The 16,484-nt window shown below is 44.4% G+C and overlaps 2 protein-coding genes across 3 annotated transcripts in view; one reads left to right on the top strand and one right to left on the bottom strand.

Annotated features, from left to right (window-relative positions):
* Positions 1 to 717: 717 nt before the first annotated feature.
* On the bottom strand, positions 718 to 14,279 carry ccdc66 (coiled-coil domain containing 66). Of its 2 annotated transcripts, none has more exons than XM_072665821.1 (19): positions 14,044 to 14,279; positions 11,414 to 11,472; positions 11,282 to 11,319; positions 10,805 to 11,177; positions 10,163 to 10,280; positions 8,542 to 8,648; positions 8,258 to 8,358; positions 7,522 to 7,635; positions 7,270 to 7,401; positions 6,778 to 7,019; positions 6,607 to 6,691; positions 5,575 to 5,736; positions 4,072 to 4,234; positions 3,876 to 3,974; positions 3,169 to 3,647; positions 3,016 to 3,059; positions 2,497 to 2,723; positions 2,281 to 2,402; positions 718 to 1,186 (listed from the first exon to the last, which is right to left on the bottom strand). In XM_072665821.1, the coding sequence occupies exons 1-19, from the start codon at positions 14,052 to 14,054 to the stop codon at positions 1,091 to 1,093; spliced, it is 2,772 nt and encodes a 923-aa protein (XP_072521922.1). In that variant the 5' UTR covers positions 14,055 to 14,279; the 3' UTR covers positions 718 to 1,090. The 2 variants fall into 2 exon arrangements, with proteins under 2 accessions (XP_072521922.1, XP_072521923.1); XM_072665822.1 differs by having other exon boundaries at positions 2,497 to 2,720.
* Positions 14,280 to 15,346: 1,067 nt separating this feature from the next.
* Positions 15,347 to 16,484, top strand: part of ip6k1 (inositol hexakisphosphate kinase 1) — a 50,136-nt gene continuing 48,998 nt past the window's right edge. The window contains exon 1 of the mRNA XM_072666221.1: positions 15,347 to 16,307. The gene's annotated coding sequence lies outside the window, so the exon portion shown is untranslated. The remainder of the gene's footprint in view (positions 16,308 to 16,484) is intronic.

The following is a 16,484-nucleotide window of genomic DNA, read 5'->3' as shown; positions in this document are numbered from 1 at the left end:
TTTAATGTGAATGTACCTGTACTCTTAACAGCCAGCAGGGGCCAGACCAAGTGAGTCTCAGACCGCCTTCATTGAGCTTCCAGCGCAGAAGCAGAGTGGATTTTTCCCAGTTTGGATTCCCAGTTTGTCCAGTAATTCTAACAGTAAAAGTTCAGTTCATGTAAGTTCCACTACAACTCCTACAGCTCCTCCATGTAATGAACAGAAGGGGCGCCATGCAGATCCTGCAGACGACAGGTCTCTTCCAGCCAAGGCTGTCAATCACGTCATTCCCATGTGCAGCCCCGCCTTCTTACGATAGAGCAGAGTAAGGGTTAAAACCGGATTCTGGGAGAAAATAAGTAATGGGCTGCTCTTAGCACAGGGTAAACCAGCCAGCAGAGGTGCTTGTTCTTGATGGTCACAGAATTGACCGACTAAAAATAAACATGTTTTGACAGCAAAAGTTAAGATCCTGTCAAGTTTCCATGTAAACATCAGCATTAGAATATAAAATCAGAAATGGGAAATTTAAGAAACTTGAATTTAATTATTTTCTAAGCTAAAAAGAATATATGTATGTGTAATTTGCTTACTAGCAGGGCTTTCTGGAATTCAGCAATTTCTGAGTTCATAATACTCTATTATACACTGTACTACTACTGTCCTGCTTTAATATTCCAAACCAATACATGAAATATTTAAGAAAATCCAAAATACTTTATTTCACATCCAAACATTAAGGTAGCTGGTTGAAAATTCACATTGTCAAAGATTCAGTTCAAGTGAACTCAGTCGAGATCAGTAACACAATAAATAATACCTTAAATCAATTACATTACACCCCCCCCCAACCACCACCACATCAATCTACATTCAATACATCCAGGAACACAAATATACAAATACTGTTCAAAACTAAGATGATGAAAAGTGCTGATTGAACTGCAGTTCCTGCCACACAGACCGGAAGCAGCTCGGTTTTCAGGCTGACTGCAGGAATCGGCTCAATGCTTTAGTCCTCATGTTTAGTGATTCTCTGTAAAAGGTGAGGGAAGGTAAAGTGCTGATTTACTGAGTGTTGTCTTTCCCTCTGTGGAGAGGACTTCTCTCACATAGGCTGGAACGCTGGAGAGTGGTTTCTGCTTTGTCCTGGTAATAAAGGGTTTAGGCTGCTCTCTAGCTCCCTCTGTTTCTGCAGGAGGCCCTGGAAAAATAAAAGGAAATAACAGCATCATTTGAATGAAGAAACAGGGAATTCTTGGGGAATAATAATTTTCCCCTGAAGAGCTTCATAAACCAATCATAAACTCCAAGCCAATCAATTCAACTCAAGTCTCATTTACAGTTTGTTGTAATTATTCCCTACAATGTTATGAAATCTGATTGGCTAAGAACATCCCTAAAAATACTCACTCACATTACATAAAATCTCATATCTATATTAATTACACATTATTTATTGTTATATTATTATTTAGTTTGATCGTATTATATTGTAGTCCCCTCTCTAATCAATAGAGGAATAAGCACCCTCTGGCTTGTAGGTGCTGAACTGCAGAAAGAAGCTCGTTGAGGTTTATGAGTGGTCCAGCAGACTAAGATGCTGCCACTATGACCAGAGGTTCACTGGATCACATCCCGCATCATGGGGCCTGCCATCAGCAGCCAGAGCCCCACATCACTTCAGTGTGATACTGGCCGGCCCGGGGGTCTGCTAGCCGGTGCATCAGAGCTGGCTACCCGACGCTTTGCTCAGAGCATGTTGGTGCCTGGTGGTGTTGCTTCAGCAGCAGTTTAAAAAGAGGTGGTGGCGGGTGTCTGGATCATTACTAATGAGTGGGCTGGGTTATAGGCTATTAGTATTATAAGTATTTTGTTATAATGATAATATTAATATTCATCAAAACGTAATGCCGATTTGGCCAGAATAACATAATAAATATTAAATATGGTATGGGTGTGTCATTATTACTAAGTATTGCTTGAACTACTGCTTAAAGTAGTTCCACCAGATCAAAATAATTAGCACTGCAGGGCTAAGAGTAAACTCACCCCTGATTATCTTAAAAAATAATAAAATAATCATATAATTCAATTGTAACTACACATGAAAAGTCAGACTGATAATAAGACCTATAACATAAGAAATGAAAAATTACTCAACAATGTTATTTTGGCTAAAATAAGTATTGTTAATAATAATAATAATAATAAGACTTAGATCTCCATACTGTGTTCAGGAAGTGAATAAGTATGAATGTCCTTTATTGAGTGTCTGAAGGAGATTTTGTAGATTACCTGTCTGAGTTCAGACAACCCTTTGAGAATGGCCTGCTGCCTCTCTGTGCTCTTCAGCAGCTCTGGATGCAACAGGGGGTCCCGCTGGACCACAGGGGTGGGCTGTCTGCTGCCACTCACATCTAAATAAAACATAGAGGACATATTAAATAAATAAATAAACACCCCCTATAAGGCCACCTGTGAAAACCTTCTTAAGCGCAGCCATTTCTATACCTGCATGTGTCTTCTGTGGAGCTTCACGTGTGGTTGGCCTGGAGATTGGGGCGAGGGGGTCCAGGTGGTAAACCTCATCTGTGCGGACGTAAGGGACGTAGTCAGAGGACGGAGGCCATGCTGCGTCGTCTGAAGGTTCGTCTGGTTCTTCTGTCTGCAGTGATGAGGGCTGCTGGAACTGCTGGGGTCTGTGTTTCACAGCTGGGACGGGTGGAGAGTGCCCTCTGCTGGAGAGAGATGGTGACAGTTTGAGGATTTATTCATTTATTTATTTGTTTTTTGTATGTGGTCAAATACAAGGCTGTGGTTGTGGCGATTGCTAAGATAATTATTTGAGGGTGTTATTTGATTAAAAAAAAAAAAAGTCAAATGTAAATGGATAGAAAATGTAAATGTAATAATTATTTTTTGTAAATATTATTTTTATTTTTTTAAATAGGGTGTCAGTAAGTTGGTATCAATGCTCTCTATTGCCGATACCGATACTGTGTGTAAGTACCAATACACCAAGGTGCTTACCTTTGAGTGTAAGAAGTGGACGCTCCTCTTTGTAAATCCTCACCCTGAAAGACATCGAAATATGTAAGCCACCTGAACATGCATCCAACTTCCTGCACACCATCACCACCACACTGTGCACCACCCTAGCACACTCACAGCCGCTCTCCTTACTTTTCTGTGAGCCGAGTCCAGGCGCCGTGGAGGGTAAGCTGGGTCCATGTGCGAGTGGGAAGAAGGATCCTGCTGAGGCGTCTTGGAGAACATGTTCCTCTCCACTAACGTCAGGAGCTCCATTTGACGCCTCATTCTGCTCTCCTGCCGATGACGCTGCAGGACAGCAGGGTAGCGCTCTGACGCTGGAACGAACGGCTTGCTCGGCCTGTGTGTGTTCCAGTCCGGCTTCCTCCCAGGCTGCTGTGCATGGGCTCTGTCTGTTCTGGCATAGGCCTCGTAAGGGTCTGCTTCTTTCAGCGCCATGAACATGTTCTCTTTTCCGCCGTTCTTTTCAGACAGCCGGGCTTCGCGCCTGGATCTTTTTATGTTGGTAGAAGCCATGTGTGCAGCTGGAGCGGATGGAGCTTGAAAGTCGCTGTTGGTGTTAACACCGATTTCACAGATTTCACTTCTGGATGGACTTCTTTCATTGACCTCTGCATTGAAGAGCAATGGTGGAAGATTATCATCACACTGTTCATTAAATGAGGAACAGCAAAAATTATTATAAGTATTATAAATATTAGGTCGTTCTTGATTTCTTTAGGTTCATTATATCATTTATAGCAACAGCTTTCAGCAATAAATAAATAAATAAATAAATAAATAAACAAACAAACGTGCCATCCGCCCTCCCCCATTAAACACTATAAAAAAACAGTCACCTGTCTGAACTGCAGTGTCTTTTCTTGTTGCGTTGGGACCCTCCACTGTCTGGGCCGTGTCCTCTGCAGCCACACTCCCTGAACTCTGCCCACTCAGAGCTGTAATACATGGACAAAACACACAGACTGTATGTTTAAGAGCACGGCAGAATGTTTCGTTTCTATTGCATTAAACAAATGTCCTCAGTCTTTTCACCTTGCGAGGCGGAGTCGTCCTCCAGTCTTCTCAGCAGGTTGGAGACGTCATGGCCCTTCTTAGCAAGCTCTCGGATTTTCTGCTGGTGTTTATCCTTCTGTGCTTCTTCCTGAGCTCTCTGAACACTCAAGTACAGCTCCTCAGCTTTGCGTGACTTCAACTCCTAAAATCCGAAGCACACAAGATTTCCCATCAGACGCCATCAGCTGTGGAGCAGTGCAGCACAAACAGCGGTTTAACTGCATGTCCTCTGAACGAAGAGGGAATATTCGGTGTTGTGTTTGTAGCCTTATTTACTCTTCAGGAGAAACGTACTAGTCTGCTCTACTACTCTGGAGGAGCATAATGTTTGGCTGACTCTGAGCTAACATACACTAGATGTCTACGTATTTGTGGACACCCCTTCTAATGAGTGATGCACAGCTTGTCTAGTCCCTGTAGAGAAGTACTAGAAGTACTACCTAAAGAATAGGACACTCTGGAGCAGATAAACATGAACCTATTGGCACCATGCTGCCTAATGCCAGGCGTGGGCTAGAGGGGTATAAAGCCCCTCAGCGTTAAGCTGTGGAACTGGATTGATGGAAAGATGGATGGTGCTCCATCTAATACCTTTTGGATGAGTTGGGGAGATGACCCTGACCGCAAGAACACTCTTAACGCTGAATGCAATCAAATCCTTTCAGCAATGCTCCTCCAAAATCTAGTGAACAACCTTCCCTCTTCTTTAATATCTTTAATTTCAGAAGAGACCATGAATGAGCAGGTGTCCCAATACTTTTGTCCTCTTATAGCAGGTCAAAAAAGGAAATTGAGCATCAATTTGTAGGATTCAGCTCAACTGCTTTATCGTCAGAACTTTCAAGAATCAACAAGCAACATAGAAAACAACCTGTAAACAAGTGTAGGAGATCTACTTTCTGGCAAGCAGATGGAAGACCCTACACATCCCCTGTGTGAACACTTCACCCTCTATATTTTAACCTGTCTGGGACTTTGAACACGAACCCACACACAGACAAATGAATAGGGCAGTGAGAACGCACACCCAGAGGTGAGCAGCCACCTCAGCACCCGGCCTGGCTTTAAGCCTTTAGGCCATGGCCGCCACATTGAAACACACTCCGCCACATTCTATCTTTACCTCAACAGCCAGTCAGTCAGCGCTGCTCTCCTGAGGCATAAATGAGGCTTTAGTGTCAGACTGTTAAACAGGCTACCTGGGGGCAGTGGTGGCTCAGCGGTTAGAGCGCCGGGCTATTGATAACAGGGTTGTGGGTTCAATTCCTGGGCTCGGAATCTGTTGGGCCCTTGAGCAAGGCCCTTTACCCTCTCTGCTCCCCGGGCATTGGAGTTGGCTGGGTGTGTGTGTGTGTACTCACTGCCCCTAGTTCACTAGTGTGTGTGTGTGTGTGTGTGTGTGTGTGTGTGTTCACTACCACAGATGGGTTAAATGCGGAGGACACATTTCACTGTACATAGTAAAGTGCTCAGAATCTCGACCTCTTTCTGTCTCTGCCGCTGAGTGTCCATTAGGTACTGCTGCTGGAGAAGCTCCCTCTCTCTAGCCAATTTCCACTCTTCCTCCTGCTCCAGTGCTCGGCGCGCAGCCTCCTCCTTCTCTTTCTGACGCCTCCGCTCTTCCACCTGAGCTTCGATGGCACGCTGGCACAAGTGGAAGACAAGCTTGTGTTCAAACTGTTATTTTACATTTTCATAGTATAATAATTTATTATTATTATTATGATTATTATGCACTTTATTTTGGCCCCGATTTAAATTTACTACTACCGCTGTCTAAAAGATTGGAATCACTGTTCAACAGTTGAGAATCTATATTGTCAATAAAATAAAAACAATATAAAATAAAAAAACGATCATAGCTTTTAGTAAGTAAGTGATTTAAGGAAGGAGGGAAGAGATGGAAAAGAAGAAATGGAGGGAAGAAAATGTAAGGAGGGAAGAGAGGAATGAAAGGAAGCAAAGAAGAGCGGATGGATGGAAGGACGGAAAAAAAAGATGAAGGTCAGTGGTACTGAGAAAGAAACGGGTGGAAGGAAGAGTGATTTAAGGGGGATGGATGGATGGATGGATGGATGGAAGGCAGACAGACTGATTTAAAGAAGGAAGAGATGGATGGAAGGAAAAGATGAAGGTCAGTGGTACTGAGAAAGAAACGGGTGGAAGGAAGAATGATTTAAGGAGGGAAGAGATGGATGGATTGAAAAGATGAAGGGAATTAAGGAAAGAAGAAAGGAAGACAGACTGATTTAAGGAAGGAAGAGATGGATGGATGGATGGATGAAGAGAATGAATGAATGAATGAATGAGGGGAAGGAAGGAAGTGATGGACAGAAGAAGAGGAAGGAAGACAGACTGTGATTTAAAGAAGGAAGAGATGGATGGAAGTAAAAGATGAAGGGAATGAAGAAAGAAAAAAAGGAAAAATGCGACGGCCAGAAGAATTTTGAGATTTCCTAACGCACTGTACCGGTTCCTATTACCCACTGATCACAAACCCCAACTCCTGACTACCTGATGTTCGAGCTGCTTGATGCGCTTCCTCTCTCTTTCCTCTATTTGAGCTGGATCCAGTAGAGCAGTCATGGTACGCAGATAACTGAAAAAAAAGGATGCCCCAACATGTTACACTGATTTCCCCTTCAGATCAGCTGCATGCTCGAGATTTCCATCACAACAACCCACCTGGATTTCTGCTGAAACCCCCCCTGAGTGGTGTCCACACTGGCCCTGCCCATACTGTCCCCTCCAAACGTGCTCATGTTCTCCCAGGCTGTGGACATAACTCCTGAGGGGGACCGGTGATGGGAGAGGGAGCTTTCCACATCCATCTCTCCTCTATCTGAGGCTGGAACTGCGGGTGGCTGAGGTGGGAGACGCCTTTGAAAGGAGTCAAAGTGCATAGCCCAGCGCTCATGGTCCTCAGCCTGAGGGCACATAAGACAGGGTTCTTCAGTGCTGGTCTTGGAAGGCTGGTGTCCAGGCTAGGACAGGTTTGCGATTTCCCTGCTCAAGCACACTCTATCAGCTGACCTGCTCACAGGTGTGTTTGAGTAAGGAAATCGAGAAACTGCGCTGGACACTGAAGGAGAGGAACTTCAGATAAGGCTAGAAAGTGCTTCGTAAGTTCTCGACATGTTTGACATGGAAATGAATGACTTGAGTTGAGGCGTGTACCTGGTTTTGGCTGTGCTTCTCCAGCTTCTTCCGGAGTTTGGCTTCCTCTCTCTGCTGCTCCAAGTCCTGTAGCCAGCGCCTCTGCTGGTGCCTTTTCTCTTCGCTGAAGGCATGCTCCAATGGAGTGGCCTCCTACGTAGATATGACATACAGAACAGTCAGGAGCAATAATACACATTATGCTACAAGCTACCACCACATTGCAACTGACCGAAAGATCAAATTCTCTGATATCCTGAATATGAACCTTACCCCCAGTACAAAAGCTGAGCGGATAGCAGATGGAAGAGCCCTCTGGCTGCCGTGGGTTTGTGTAGCTGTTGGATTTCCGCCTGTGGCTGTCCTTGTCACCCTGTCCTCTTGCAACTATGGTGAGCCATAATCAGACAGAACACAAATAATGGTTCACTGTGCAATCAGCCATAACATTAAAACCACCTAATGTGGTAATGTGGCCCCCATTGTGCCATCAAAACAGCTCTGACCAGACGAGGCAAGGATTTCACAAGATCTCTGAAGGTGTCCTGTGGTTTCTGGCAGCAAGAATAACATCAGCAGCAGATCCGTTAGTCCAAGTCCTGTAAGATGTGAGGTGGGGCCTCCATGAGCATCAACAGGTCTCGGGTGCCGATGACCCTGTCGCCAATTCGCCGGTTGTCCTTTCTTGGAACACTTTTGGTAGGTACTGACTACTGCACACCAGGAACACCTCACTAGACCTGCCTGATGTTTTGAAGATGTTCTGATGTTCAATGTGTCTCAGATATTGACGCTGGCCCATTTTCCTGCGTCCAGCACAAGCGGAAAATCCCGTTCACTTGCTGCCTATTGTGTAGATCCCACCTCTTGACAGGTGCCATTAGAACCAGATCAGTTCAGTTTAGCAGAGGTTTTAATGTTATGGTTGATTAGTGTAATTTCCATGTTTTATACACTATATACACTACAATACATACGCAGAGAGAAAGGGACGGTCTTACTGGCTTACCCCTGATGGCTGGTCACTTGATCGCGGTCCAGCAGAAGGCTCACTGTGACGGGTACTCTCCGTGTTCACTTTCTGCTGCTTTTTAAGAGCCATCTGCTGATCTGTACACAGACAGAAAACACGCACTGAACCACATCACGCCACAGACGAGCAATCCTTCTCTGCCACTTCAACCTCCTGCTTTCTCCACAACACAAAGTCATTAATATTGAATGGCTTGTCAGTCTCTACACAAAGGCGTCTAGTATTGATTGTGCAATCAGACACTACCCCTGCTTTAATACCTAGCTCTCTCCTCCACTGTGCCCTTTTGGCTTCCAGTGCTTCCCTCTCCCGTTCTCGTTCTCCTAAAGTGCCGAAGAGTCCTGATGTCGTCGAATCGGGTGGCTTTCTGGATCAAGAGAACAGAGAAGTGTCAAATTCACAAGTCAGACTTGGGAGAACACCCCATGAAAACGTTTTTTTTAACAAATTTAAATGAATATGCATTTCATATTGAGAGCTGGAGGTAATGCAAGTAAAAACATACAACTAAAGAGATGCAGTCCCTTTTTGATGGCAGGAGGTCCCGTGACGATGACCTCTTATGGTCTACTCTTGGCCTGAACTTGCTAGGATGGCCTGACCTGACCATGTTGGCAGTTGAAATTTGCTCCACTTGTATATAAACGTTCTGGACAGTGGAACGGCTGATTTCCTTTTTTCTTGGAACACCACACGGACATAAGTAATGGGACACCTGCTCATTTATTGTTTTTTCCAAAATCAAGAGCGTTAGTGAGGTCAGGATGTTGGATGATCACCACCCTAGCTCATCCCAAAAGTATTGGATAGAGCACCATGCACCACTGCAGAGAACACAGAAGCACTACTCCACAGCTCAATGCTTGGGGGGCTTAATACCCCTCTAGCCCACACCTGGCAATAGGCAGCATGGTACCAATAGGTTCATGTTTATCTGCTCCAGAGAGTCCTATTCTATTGGCAGTTCTTCTCCAAGAAGCAATTTGGTACTGACAATTAACCCACCCCATCACTAGCAATGCTCAACACATCTCCTCAGATTCTCCACCACTTCTTTTCGAACTGCTGTCAATGCCACATCGCCGGGCAGCTGACTATTGGCTATCCTCATCAACTGTGCTCTCTCAGACTCCGGCTGCTGATGGCAAAGCAGCATGGCTCAGGATTTGAACTTGCGGCCTCCAGGCCCCAGTGTTATAGCCCCGGGACGGCTGATTTCCAACGGTTCTGACACCTTTTTAAACCTCTTCTCAGAGAGCTCTTTTTGGATCTGGCCATGGTCATGATCTTCACCACCCATGTCAACACTCAAGAGCAAACCAGACTAAATGCAAGCATGAAGGAAAAGCAGTTTCTGGGTTCCCGGCCCTTTCAGATCCATCCCTACCAAAGGCTCGGATCAACAGTTCACATATTTATACTCAACAGCATTCCCTCCAGAAGACAAAATCCAAGCAGGAACACATCTGGTTGGATGTATTTGTCCTATGAAATAGCCGATGCTATCACCTTCACCCCGTCGCTCCTGAAAACAATCAATTTTACATGCGGCCAGCTGACTAGGGAGTGTGTTTTCATGTCCGTGGTCACACCGGAGCGGTGTAAATACAGCCCTAGACTGAACTGACCACATTCAACAAGCATACAATGAGACCCACAACGTCCCAGCCTCCAAGATGTGTGACCACAAATAGCCCTCTTTAACCAGCCACAGAATGCCTGTGGAAAGCTGTGATGGGGTTGAGGTTCATCAGTAGATGCAATGAAGGCACTGTGGATGTTCGCAACCATGCCAGGACAGCCCCAGCCCACATCAGGAGACACCACAGTGTTTTTTTTTTTTTTTTTTAGTGGACTTGTACTTTACTTAAAGTGTCTTACCTGTCTTCGTTTCCTTCTTGTCTTCTTTGTCTGTGATTGCTGCTATCCAGAAGAAGCTCAGCAGCTTCGCTGGTCAGCATTTCACTGGATGTACATCCCTTGTTTGTTCCAAGGCCTCCTGGCAAATGATATAGGCGGTTAAGAAAAACATCACATGGACAAAAGTAATGGGACACCCGCTCATTCATTGTTTCTTCCAAAATCAAGAGCGTTAGTGAGGTCAGGATGTTGGATGATCACCACCACAGCTCATCCCAAAAGTATTGGATGTAGCACCTTGCACCATGGCAGAGAATACAGGAGAACTACTCCACAGCTCAATGCTGGGGGGGTTAATACCCCTCTAGCCCACACCTGGCAATAGGCAGCATGGTACCAATAGGTTCATGTTTATCTGCTCCAGAGAGTCCTATTCTTTCGACAGTTCTTCTCCAAGAAGCAATTTGCCAACCCTGGTATGGAAAAACTGGTATGGAGAGCCAGGCCTTATTACCCAACGCCAGCAATCAACCTCACTAATGCTCCTGTGGCCGACTGGAAGCAAATGAGTGGAAACTCTCTATTGACGCCCACGGCTTTGTATTGAGATGTTCCACAAGCACATATGGGGTGTTTGGTGACCATGTAGTGCACAGACCTCACCGTTCTGAACACGTGTTGCTGTTGAATCGTCCTGGACGTTCTGCCCTGAAGCCTTGATGGTGTTGAGGATCTGCTGAAGTTGCTCATGGGTTAAGCATACCAAGCTCTCCTTCACGGTCTTCTCTGTGACTTTTGAGGACTCATCTGTGGCTTTCGTTTTGCTCTCTGACTGCACTCTGACCACCCCGATGACACTGCGCTGGTCCTTGTTGGCCTTGACTTTGGTCTTCCTCTGGACCTGCGCAGTCGCCTTCTCGGCATGGTTTACGCCTGCAGGATCTCCACCCTTCCTTTCTTTCGGGGGTCTTTCGGGCTCTTTGGGACACTGTTTGGAGTTGACTGTGCTTTTCTGTGCTCTGCTCTTCTGAGACACCTGTTATTAGTGCAGAGACAATTAAAAGCAGTAAATATCACAGAGAGAGGGCAGATAGGTTTCTGGAGACCAACAATAATGATAGAAGCTGCAATACTTGATACCTGACTGTGTCCCAACCTACTGGAGGTCTTTGACTCATCTGGAAAACAAGTAGAATTTAAGGCAAGATTAAATGACGCTGCTATTTAAATATTTAAATATACATACTTTAAAGGCACAGTACATGATCTTACCATAGCTGGCTAACACAAGCTTGGGTTTCCCATTCTCAAGTTCAAACATCAGACCATCACTGAAAAACACAAGATCGACAATATGGTCAAAGCATTCATGTACTGGTTGAACGCAGGTGGGTCCAGCAGGCAGATCCGCATCATGCCTGTATAAAAGGCTGTCTATAGATGGCATGTATAAATTGTTCTATATACTACCTATCATATTATTCTCATATTCAATTGACAAAAGTATTGGGACACCTGCTCATCCACAGTTTCTTTTAAAAACAAGGGTATTTTTAAAGAGAGCTCATCCTGCTTTTGCTGGAGTAACTCCCTCTACTGTCCAGGGAAAAATGCTCTCCATTGGATTTTGCAGGATAATCGCTGTGATGATTTGATTGCATTCAGTTACAAGTTAGTGAGATTGCTGGATGATCACCACCCTACTTTATCCCCAACTCCCTAATTCATCCCAAAACTACTGGATGGAGCACCATCCATCATTTCAGAGAACGCAGGTCCTCTGCTTTCATGTCCTTCACTTGGTGGCCATATTTGAGACAAGGCTTTCATCTCTATGGCTGGGGAGACACCATAACACTCAAGAAAGATGTTGAAAGATGGGAATTCACCCGTAAACAGAGGACATGTTGAGAGTCATAGGGACTCTGGCTGGTCTCCTCAGTTATAGCGTCTCTGCCTGCAGCTCAATGCCAGGAGGGCTTTATACCCCTCTAGCCCACGCCTGGCATTAGTCATGGTGCCAATGGGTTCATGAATGAACACAGTCCCACTGCTCCACAGGCTAATGCTGGTAGGCACTGGGCACGGTGACCTTAGACTCATGCACAGCTGCTCTGGGGAGTCTCGTTCTATCGGGAATACTTTTTACAAACTGTGTTTGCACAACTAAATAGCCATGTCAGCCATGTGTGCACCTTAATGGAGCTGAACTGACTAATTAGAGGCAGTCTCTGGGTGCTTGTGAACATGGAGTGTTAGGTTCCTAGACTGGGAATAGGAATTTCCCATTAAGAGGAAACCGTATTGATAGACTAGGCCTAATCTGAGTCATGGAAACTAGTCCACATTATACTAGCAGAGCAGATATTCTCTAAAACTTTCGGATACCAACAGCAGCAGTAACAGCAGCAGTAACAGCAGCAGAAGCAGTACCAGTACCAGTAACATTAACAGTAGCAGTAGCAGTAACATTAACAGCAGTAGTAGCAGTAGCAGTACCAGTACCAGTACCAGTAACATTAACAGCAGCAGCAGTAGCAGTACCAGTAACATTAATAGCAGCAGTAGCAGTACCAGTACCAGTAACATTAACAGCAGCAGCAGTAGCAGTACCAGTAACATTAATAGCAGCAGTAGCAGTACCAGTACCAGTAACATTAACAGCAGTAGTAGCAGTAGCAGTACCAGTAGCAGTACCAGTAACATTAACAGCAGCAGAAGCAGTAGTACCAGTACCAGTAACAGTACCAGTAACATTAATAGCAGCAGTAGCAGTACCAGTAACAGTACCAGTAACATTAATAGCAGCAGTAGCAGTACCAGTAACAGTATCAGTAACATTAACAGCAGCAGTAGCAGTACCAGTAACATTAACAGTAGCAGAAGTACCAGTAACAGTACCAGTAACATTAATAGCGGCAGTAGCAGTACCAGTATAATTAACAGCAGCAGTAGCAGTACCAGTAGCAGTACCAGTAGCAGTAGCAGTAACAGTAACAGCAGCAGTAGCAGTAACAGTAACTGTAGCAGTAACTGTAGCAGTAACTGTAGCAGTATCTGTAGCAGTAACAGTAACTGTAGCAGTAACAGTAACAGTAGCAGTAGCAGTACCAGTAACAGTAACAGCAACAGTAACAGTAGCAGTAACTGTAGCAGTAGCAGTAACTGTAGCAGTAGCAGTAACAGCAACTGTAGCAGTAGCAGTAACTGTAGCAGTAGCAGTAACAGTAACTGTAGCAGTAACAGTAGCAGTAGCAGTAACAGCAGCAGTAACATTAACAGCAGTAGTAGCAGTAACAGTAACTGTAGCAGTAACAGTAGCAGTAACAGCAGCAGTAGCAGTAACAGTAACATTAACAGCAGTAGTAGCAGTAACAGTAACTGTAGCAGTAACAGTAGCAGTAACAGCAGCAGTAGCAGTAACAGTAACATTAACAGCAGTAGTAGCAGTAACAGTAACTGTAGCAGTAACAGCAGCAGTAGCAGTAACAGTAACATTAACAGCAGTAGTAGCAGTAACAGTAACTGTAGCAGTAACAGTAACAGTAACTGTAGCAGTAACAGTAACATTAACAGCAGTAGTAGCAGTAGCAGTAACTGTAGCAGTAACAGTAACAGTAACTGTAGCAGTAACAGTAACATTAACAGCAGTAGTAGCAGTAGCAGTAACTGTAGCAGTAACAGTAACAGCAGCAGTAGCAGTAACAGTAACATTAACAGCAGTAGTAGCAGTAGCAGTAACTGTAGCAGTAACAGTAACAGTAACATTAACAGCAGCAGTACATGCCTTACATTTACACCCACTGATCTCTAAATCTCTGGCTGTTCAGGGTTCAGTTAAGCCCTGATCGACTGAGGTGAACGCGGTCGTTTCTGCAGCACGGCGGGCAGTTTCTACTCACCCCAGATTCATTCTTCAGTTTCCCAGACATTGATCTTCTGGAGGCGCTGAGAGCACAGGCAGGGCTCGGGGCTCGGGGCTCGGGGCTCGGGGCTCGGTGCTCGGGGCTCGGGGCTCGGGGCTCGGGGCTCGGTGCTCGGGGCTCAGTGCTCAGGGCTCAGTGTGGTGTTCAGGTTTGTTGATGTTCTGGTTGCCACAATAAAGCGACCCAGCGACTGATGATCAGCCGTTGTTTTCTTTCTCTTCTTCTGTCTCAAATACTCTGGTGTAAATCCGCCCTCTATCGCCACCATCCTGCCACTCAACCTTCAGCCCCCCTAACACTCACGACGTACGTTGCACCAGTGTTTGAGTGTGTATATTAAATATGAAATATGTACATATTAAATATTAAATACAAATATATATTTTTCGGTTAATACCATTATATTATATGATGATAATAATAATAATAATAATAATTAAAAAAATATATAATAATGGTATGAAATGAAAAAAACAATTTATTTAACATTTAAATATGTGTATACATATTGAAAAAAACCTCAACTCTCAATGTAAAAACACAACTGATTGTCAGATATGTCAGTATATATTATTTACCTTGAGTTTAAGACCCACAGCTACAAATTAGAGATCAGATTAAATTAATTAATTTTAACACAGCAGGAATATGGCACACCTAAGGCCTCACTTATAGGGCTATTACATATAGCCCTTTCCTTGTGTTTCTGCCTCTCTTTAATACAGTACACAAAACGAAGGTTTTGAAAGCGCTCTCCAGGGTGAACGCTTTTTAGGAGTCTGTTCATACAATGTACAAATAAATATATAATATCTATAAAATATACTTCAGCATGTAGGTCTGTTTGGGCTGTTACGCTGTTTCTTGATGAATTTGACACCAAACTTTGTGACATAACTACATATAGAAAATCTATAAAACTATAATTGCGTTTTTTATTTGTTTAATATCACTATAATATAATGAACTAGGATTGTTTGGTTTTTTTAAGTAGTTTAGTATGTTAATGATTTTTCTTACTTCTAACATTTGAGTTACTACTCACTCATTAAACACACACATTAAAATACTTACTTACATTTAGTAATTAAAATAAATACACATTTTTTTTATCTTAAGTAATATATTTAATAGATTGTTTATATTCTAAAAAGAAAAGTAAGTACTATCACTACTTGAAGACAGTTTAGGCTGAACAGACAGTTCTGTGGACGATGTTTAGGCTTGGACCTGTGCTCCAGGGGGCAGCAGAAGCTAGCCGGACAGGGAAAGAGGTGGAGAAAGGGGGTGAAGCTTGCTGGTTGAGTTTAGGCTGCAGTTGACTGTGAGGTTGCCTTTACTTCTCTGGACTGCTGAAGCACCTACAGGAGGCTGCTGCTGTTTGGGCTGTGTTTTAGGGGGCGACGGCAGAGCTTGGGAGCTTGGTGCGGGCTGGTTAGGCAGGCGGGATAGGACTGATTTTGTAGAGGGAAGCGATGCAAATACACATACAGAAGATGGAGTGGGTAATATTAGTCATCTTAAGGGACAGTTTTCCCACATTCACACAATATTAAAGATAGTAGTAGTAGACCAGTGGGACCCAACCTAGGAGGGAAGTAGCTAGATAGCTGGCCCACACACAGGGCTCCACAATGTCATAGGTAGCTGACCTTCGTTGGGACGGTTCTTTTAAATAAAGGGATTGTTATTAATCCTCTGATTGATTTCAATATCATTTAAACACGTTAATATTCAGATTTTGGGCGTAAATTAAACGTTAACCCAGCCACAGCTAACTTAACAGCTTGGGTCAGGAGACCTGCTTTGCTGTTAGACAGCCAGCCTGCCTGCCTGCCTGCCTGCCAACGCCAGCTCACACAGCCCACGCTTTTACAACCAACGTCTAGTCATACAGCTGTAATTTAGCTAACGTTTTATCTGCCTATCTGTCGTATTAAATGCACAATCAAGCTGCGTAGTTAATAATGAAATCCAATATAGCTAATATAACCCACTGATAGCTACGCAAGCTGACGGGTTCGGGCAGCGTTTGCTGCTGGGTGTCTCGCAAGAAGCAGAAGCACAGACGGCAGCAGCAGCAGCAGCAGCCCCAGCCCCCTCGTTGGATTTCACTGTAATAAAACACGGCTTATTTGGACCTGATTCTTAATAGTGCTGGAAGAAGACCGAGGCCGGACTGTCAGCTTCAATCCGACCCACTGAAGACTAGATTCGGATCGCTGTCTTTTAATAAAAGGGTAAGTTACAGCTAGCGTATTTGCTATGTTGGTGAATCCAGGTCCAGAACGTAACAATCCAGGCCGCGTTTTTATGCCGGGACGGACTCCGCTGGAGTGGGGCTGCAGCAGAGCTGCCTGTGCAGTCGGAACGAAATCCTGTCACGGATTTGCGCTTTCCGGATCTGGAGTCGCCGC

Source organism: Salminus brasiliensis, chromosome 21, assembly GCF_030463535.1.
Source record: "Salminus brasiliensis chromosome 21, fSalBra1.hap2, whole genome shotgun sequence".
In the NCBI taxonomy this organism is placed as follows: Eukaryota; Metazoa; Chordata; class Actinopteri; order Characiformes; family Bryconidae; genus Salminus; species Salminus brasiliensis.
This window is presented reverse-complemented; position numbering and strand designations above follow the sequence as displayed.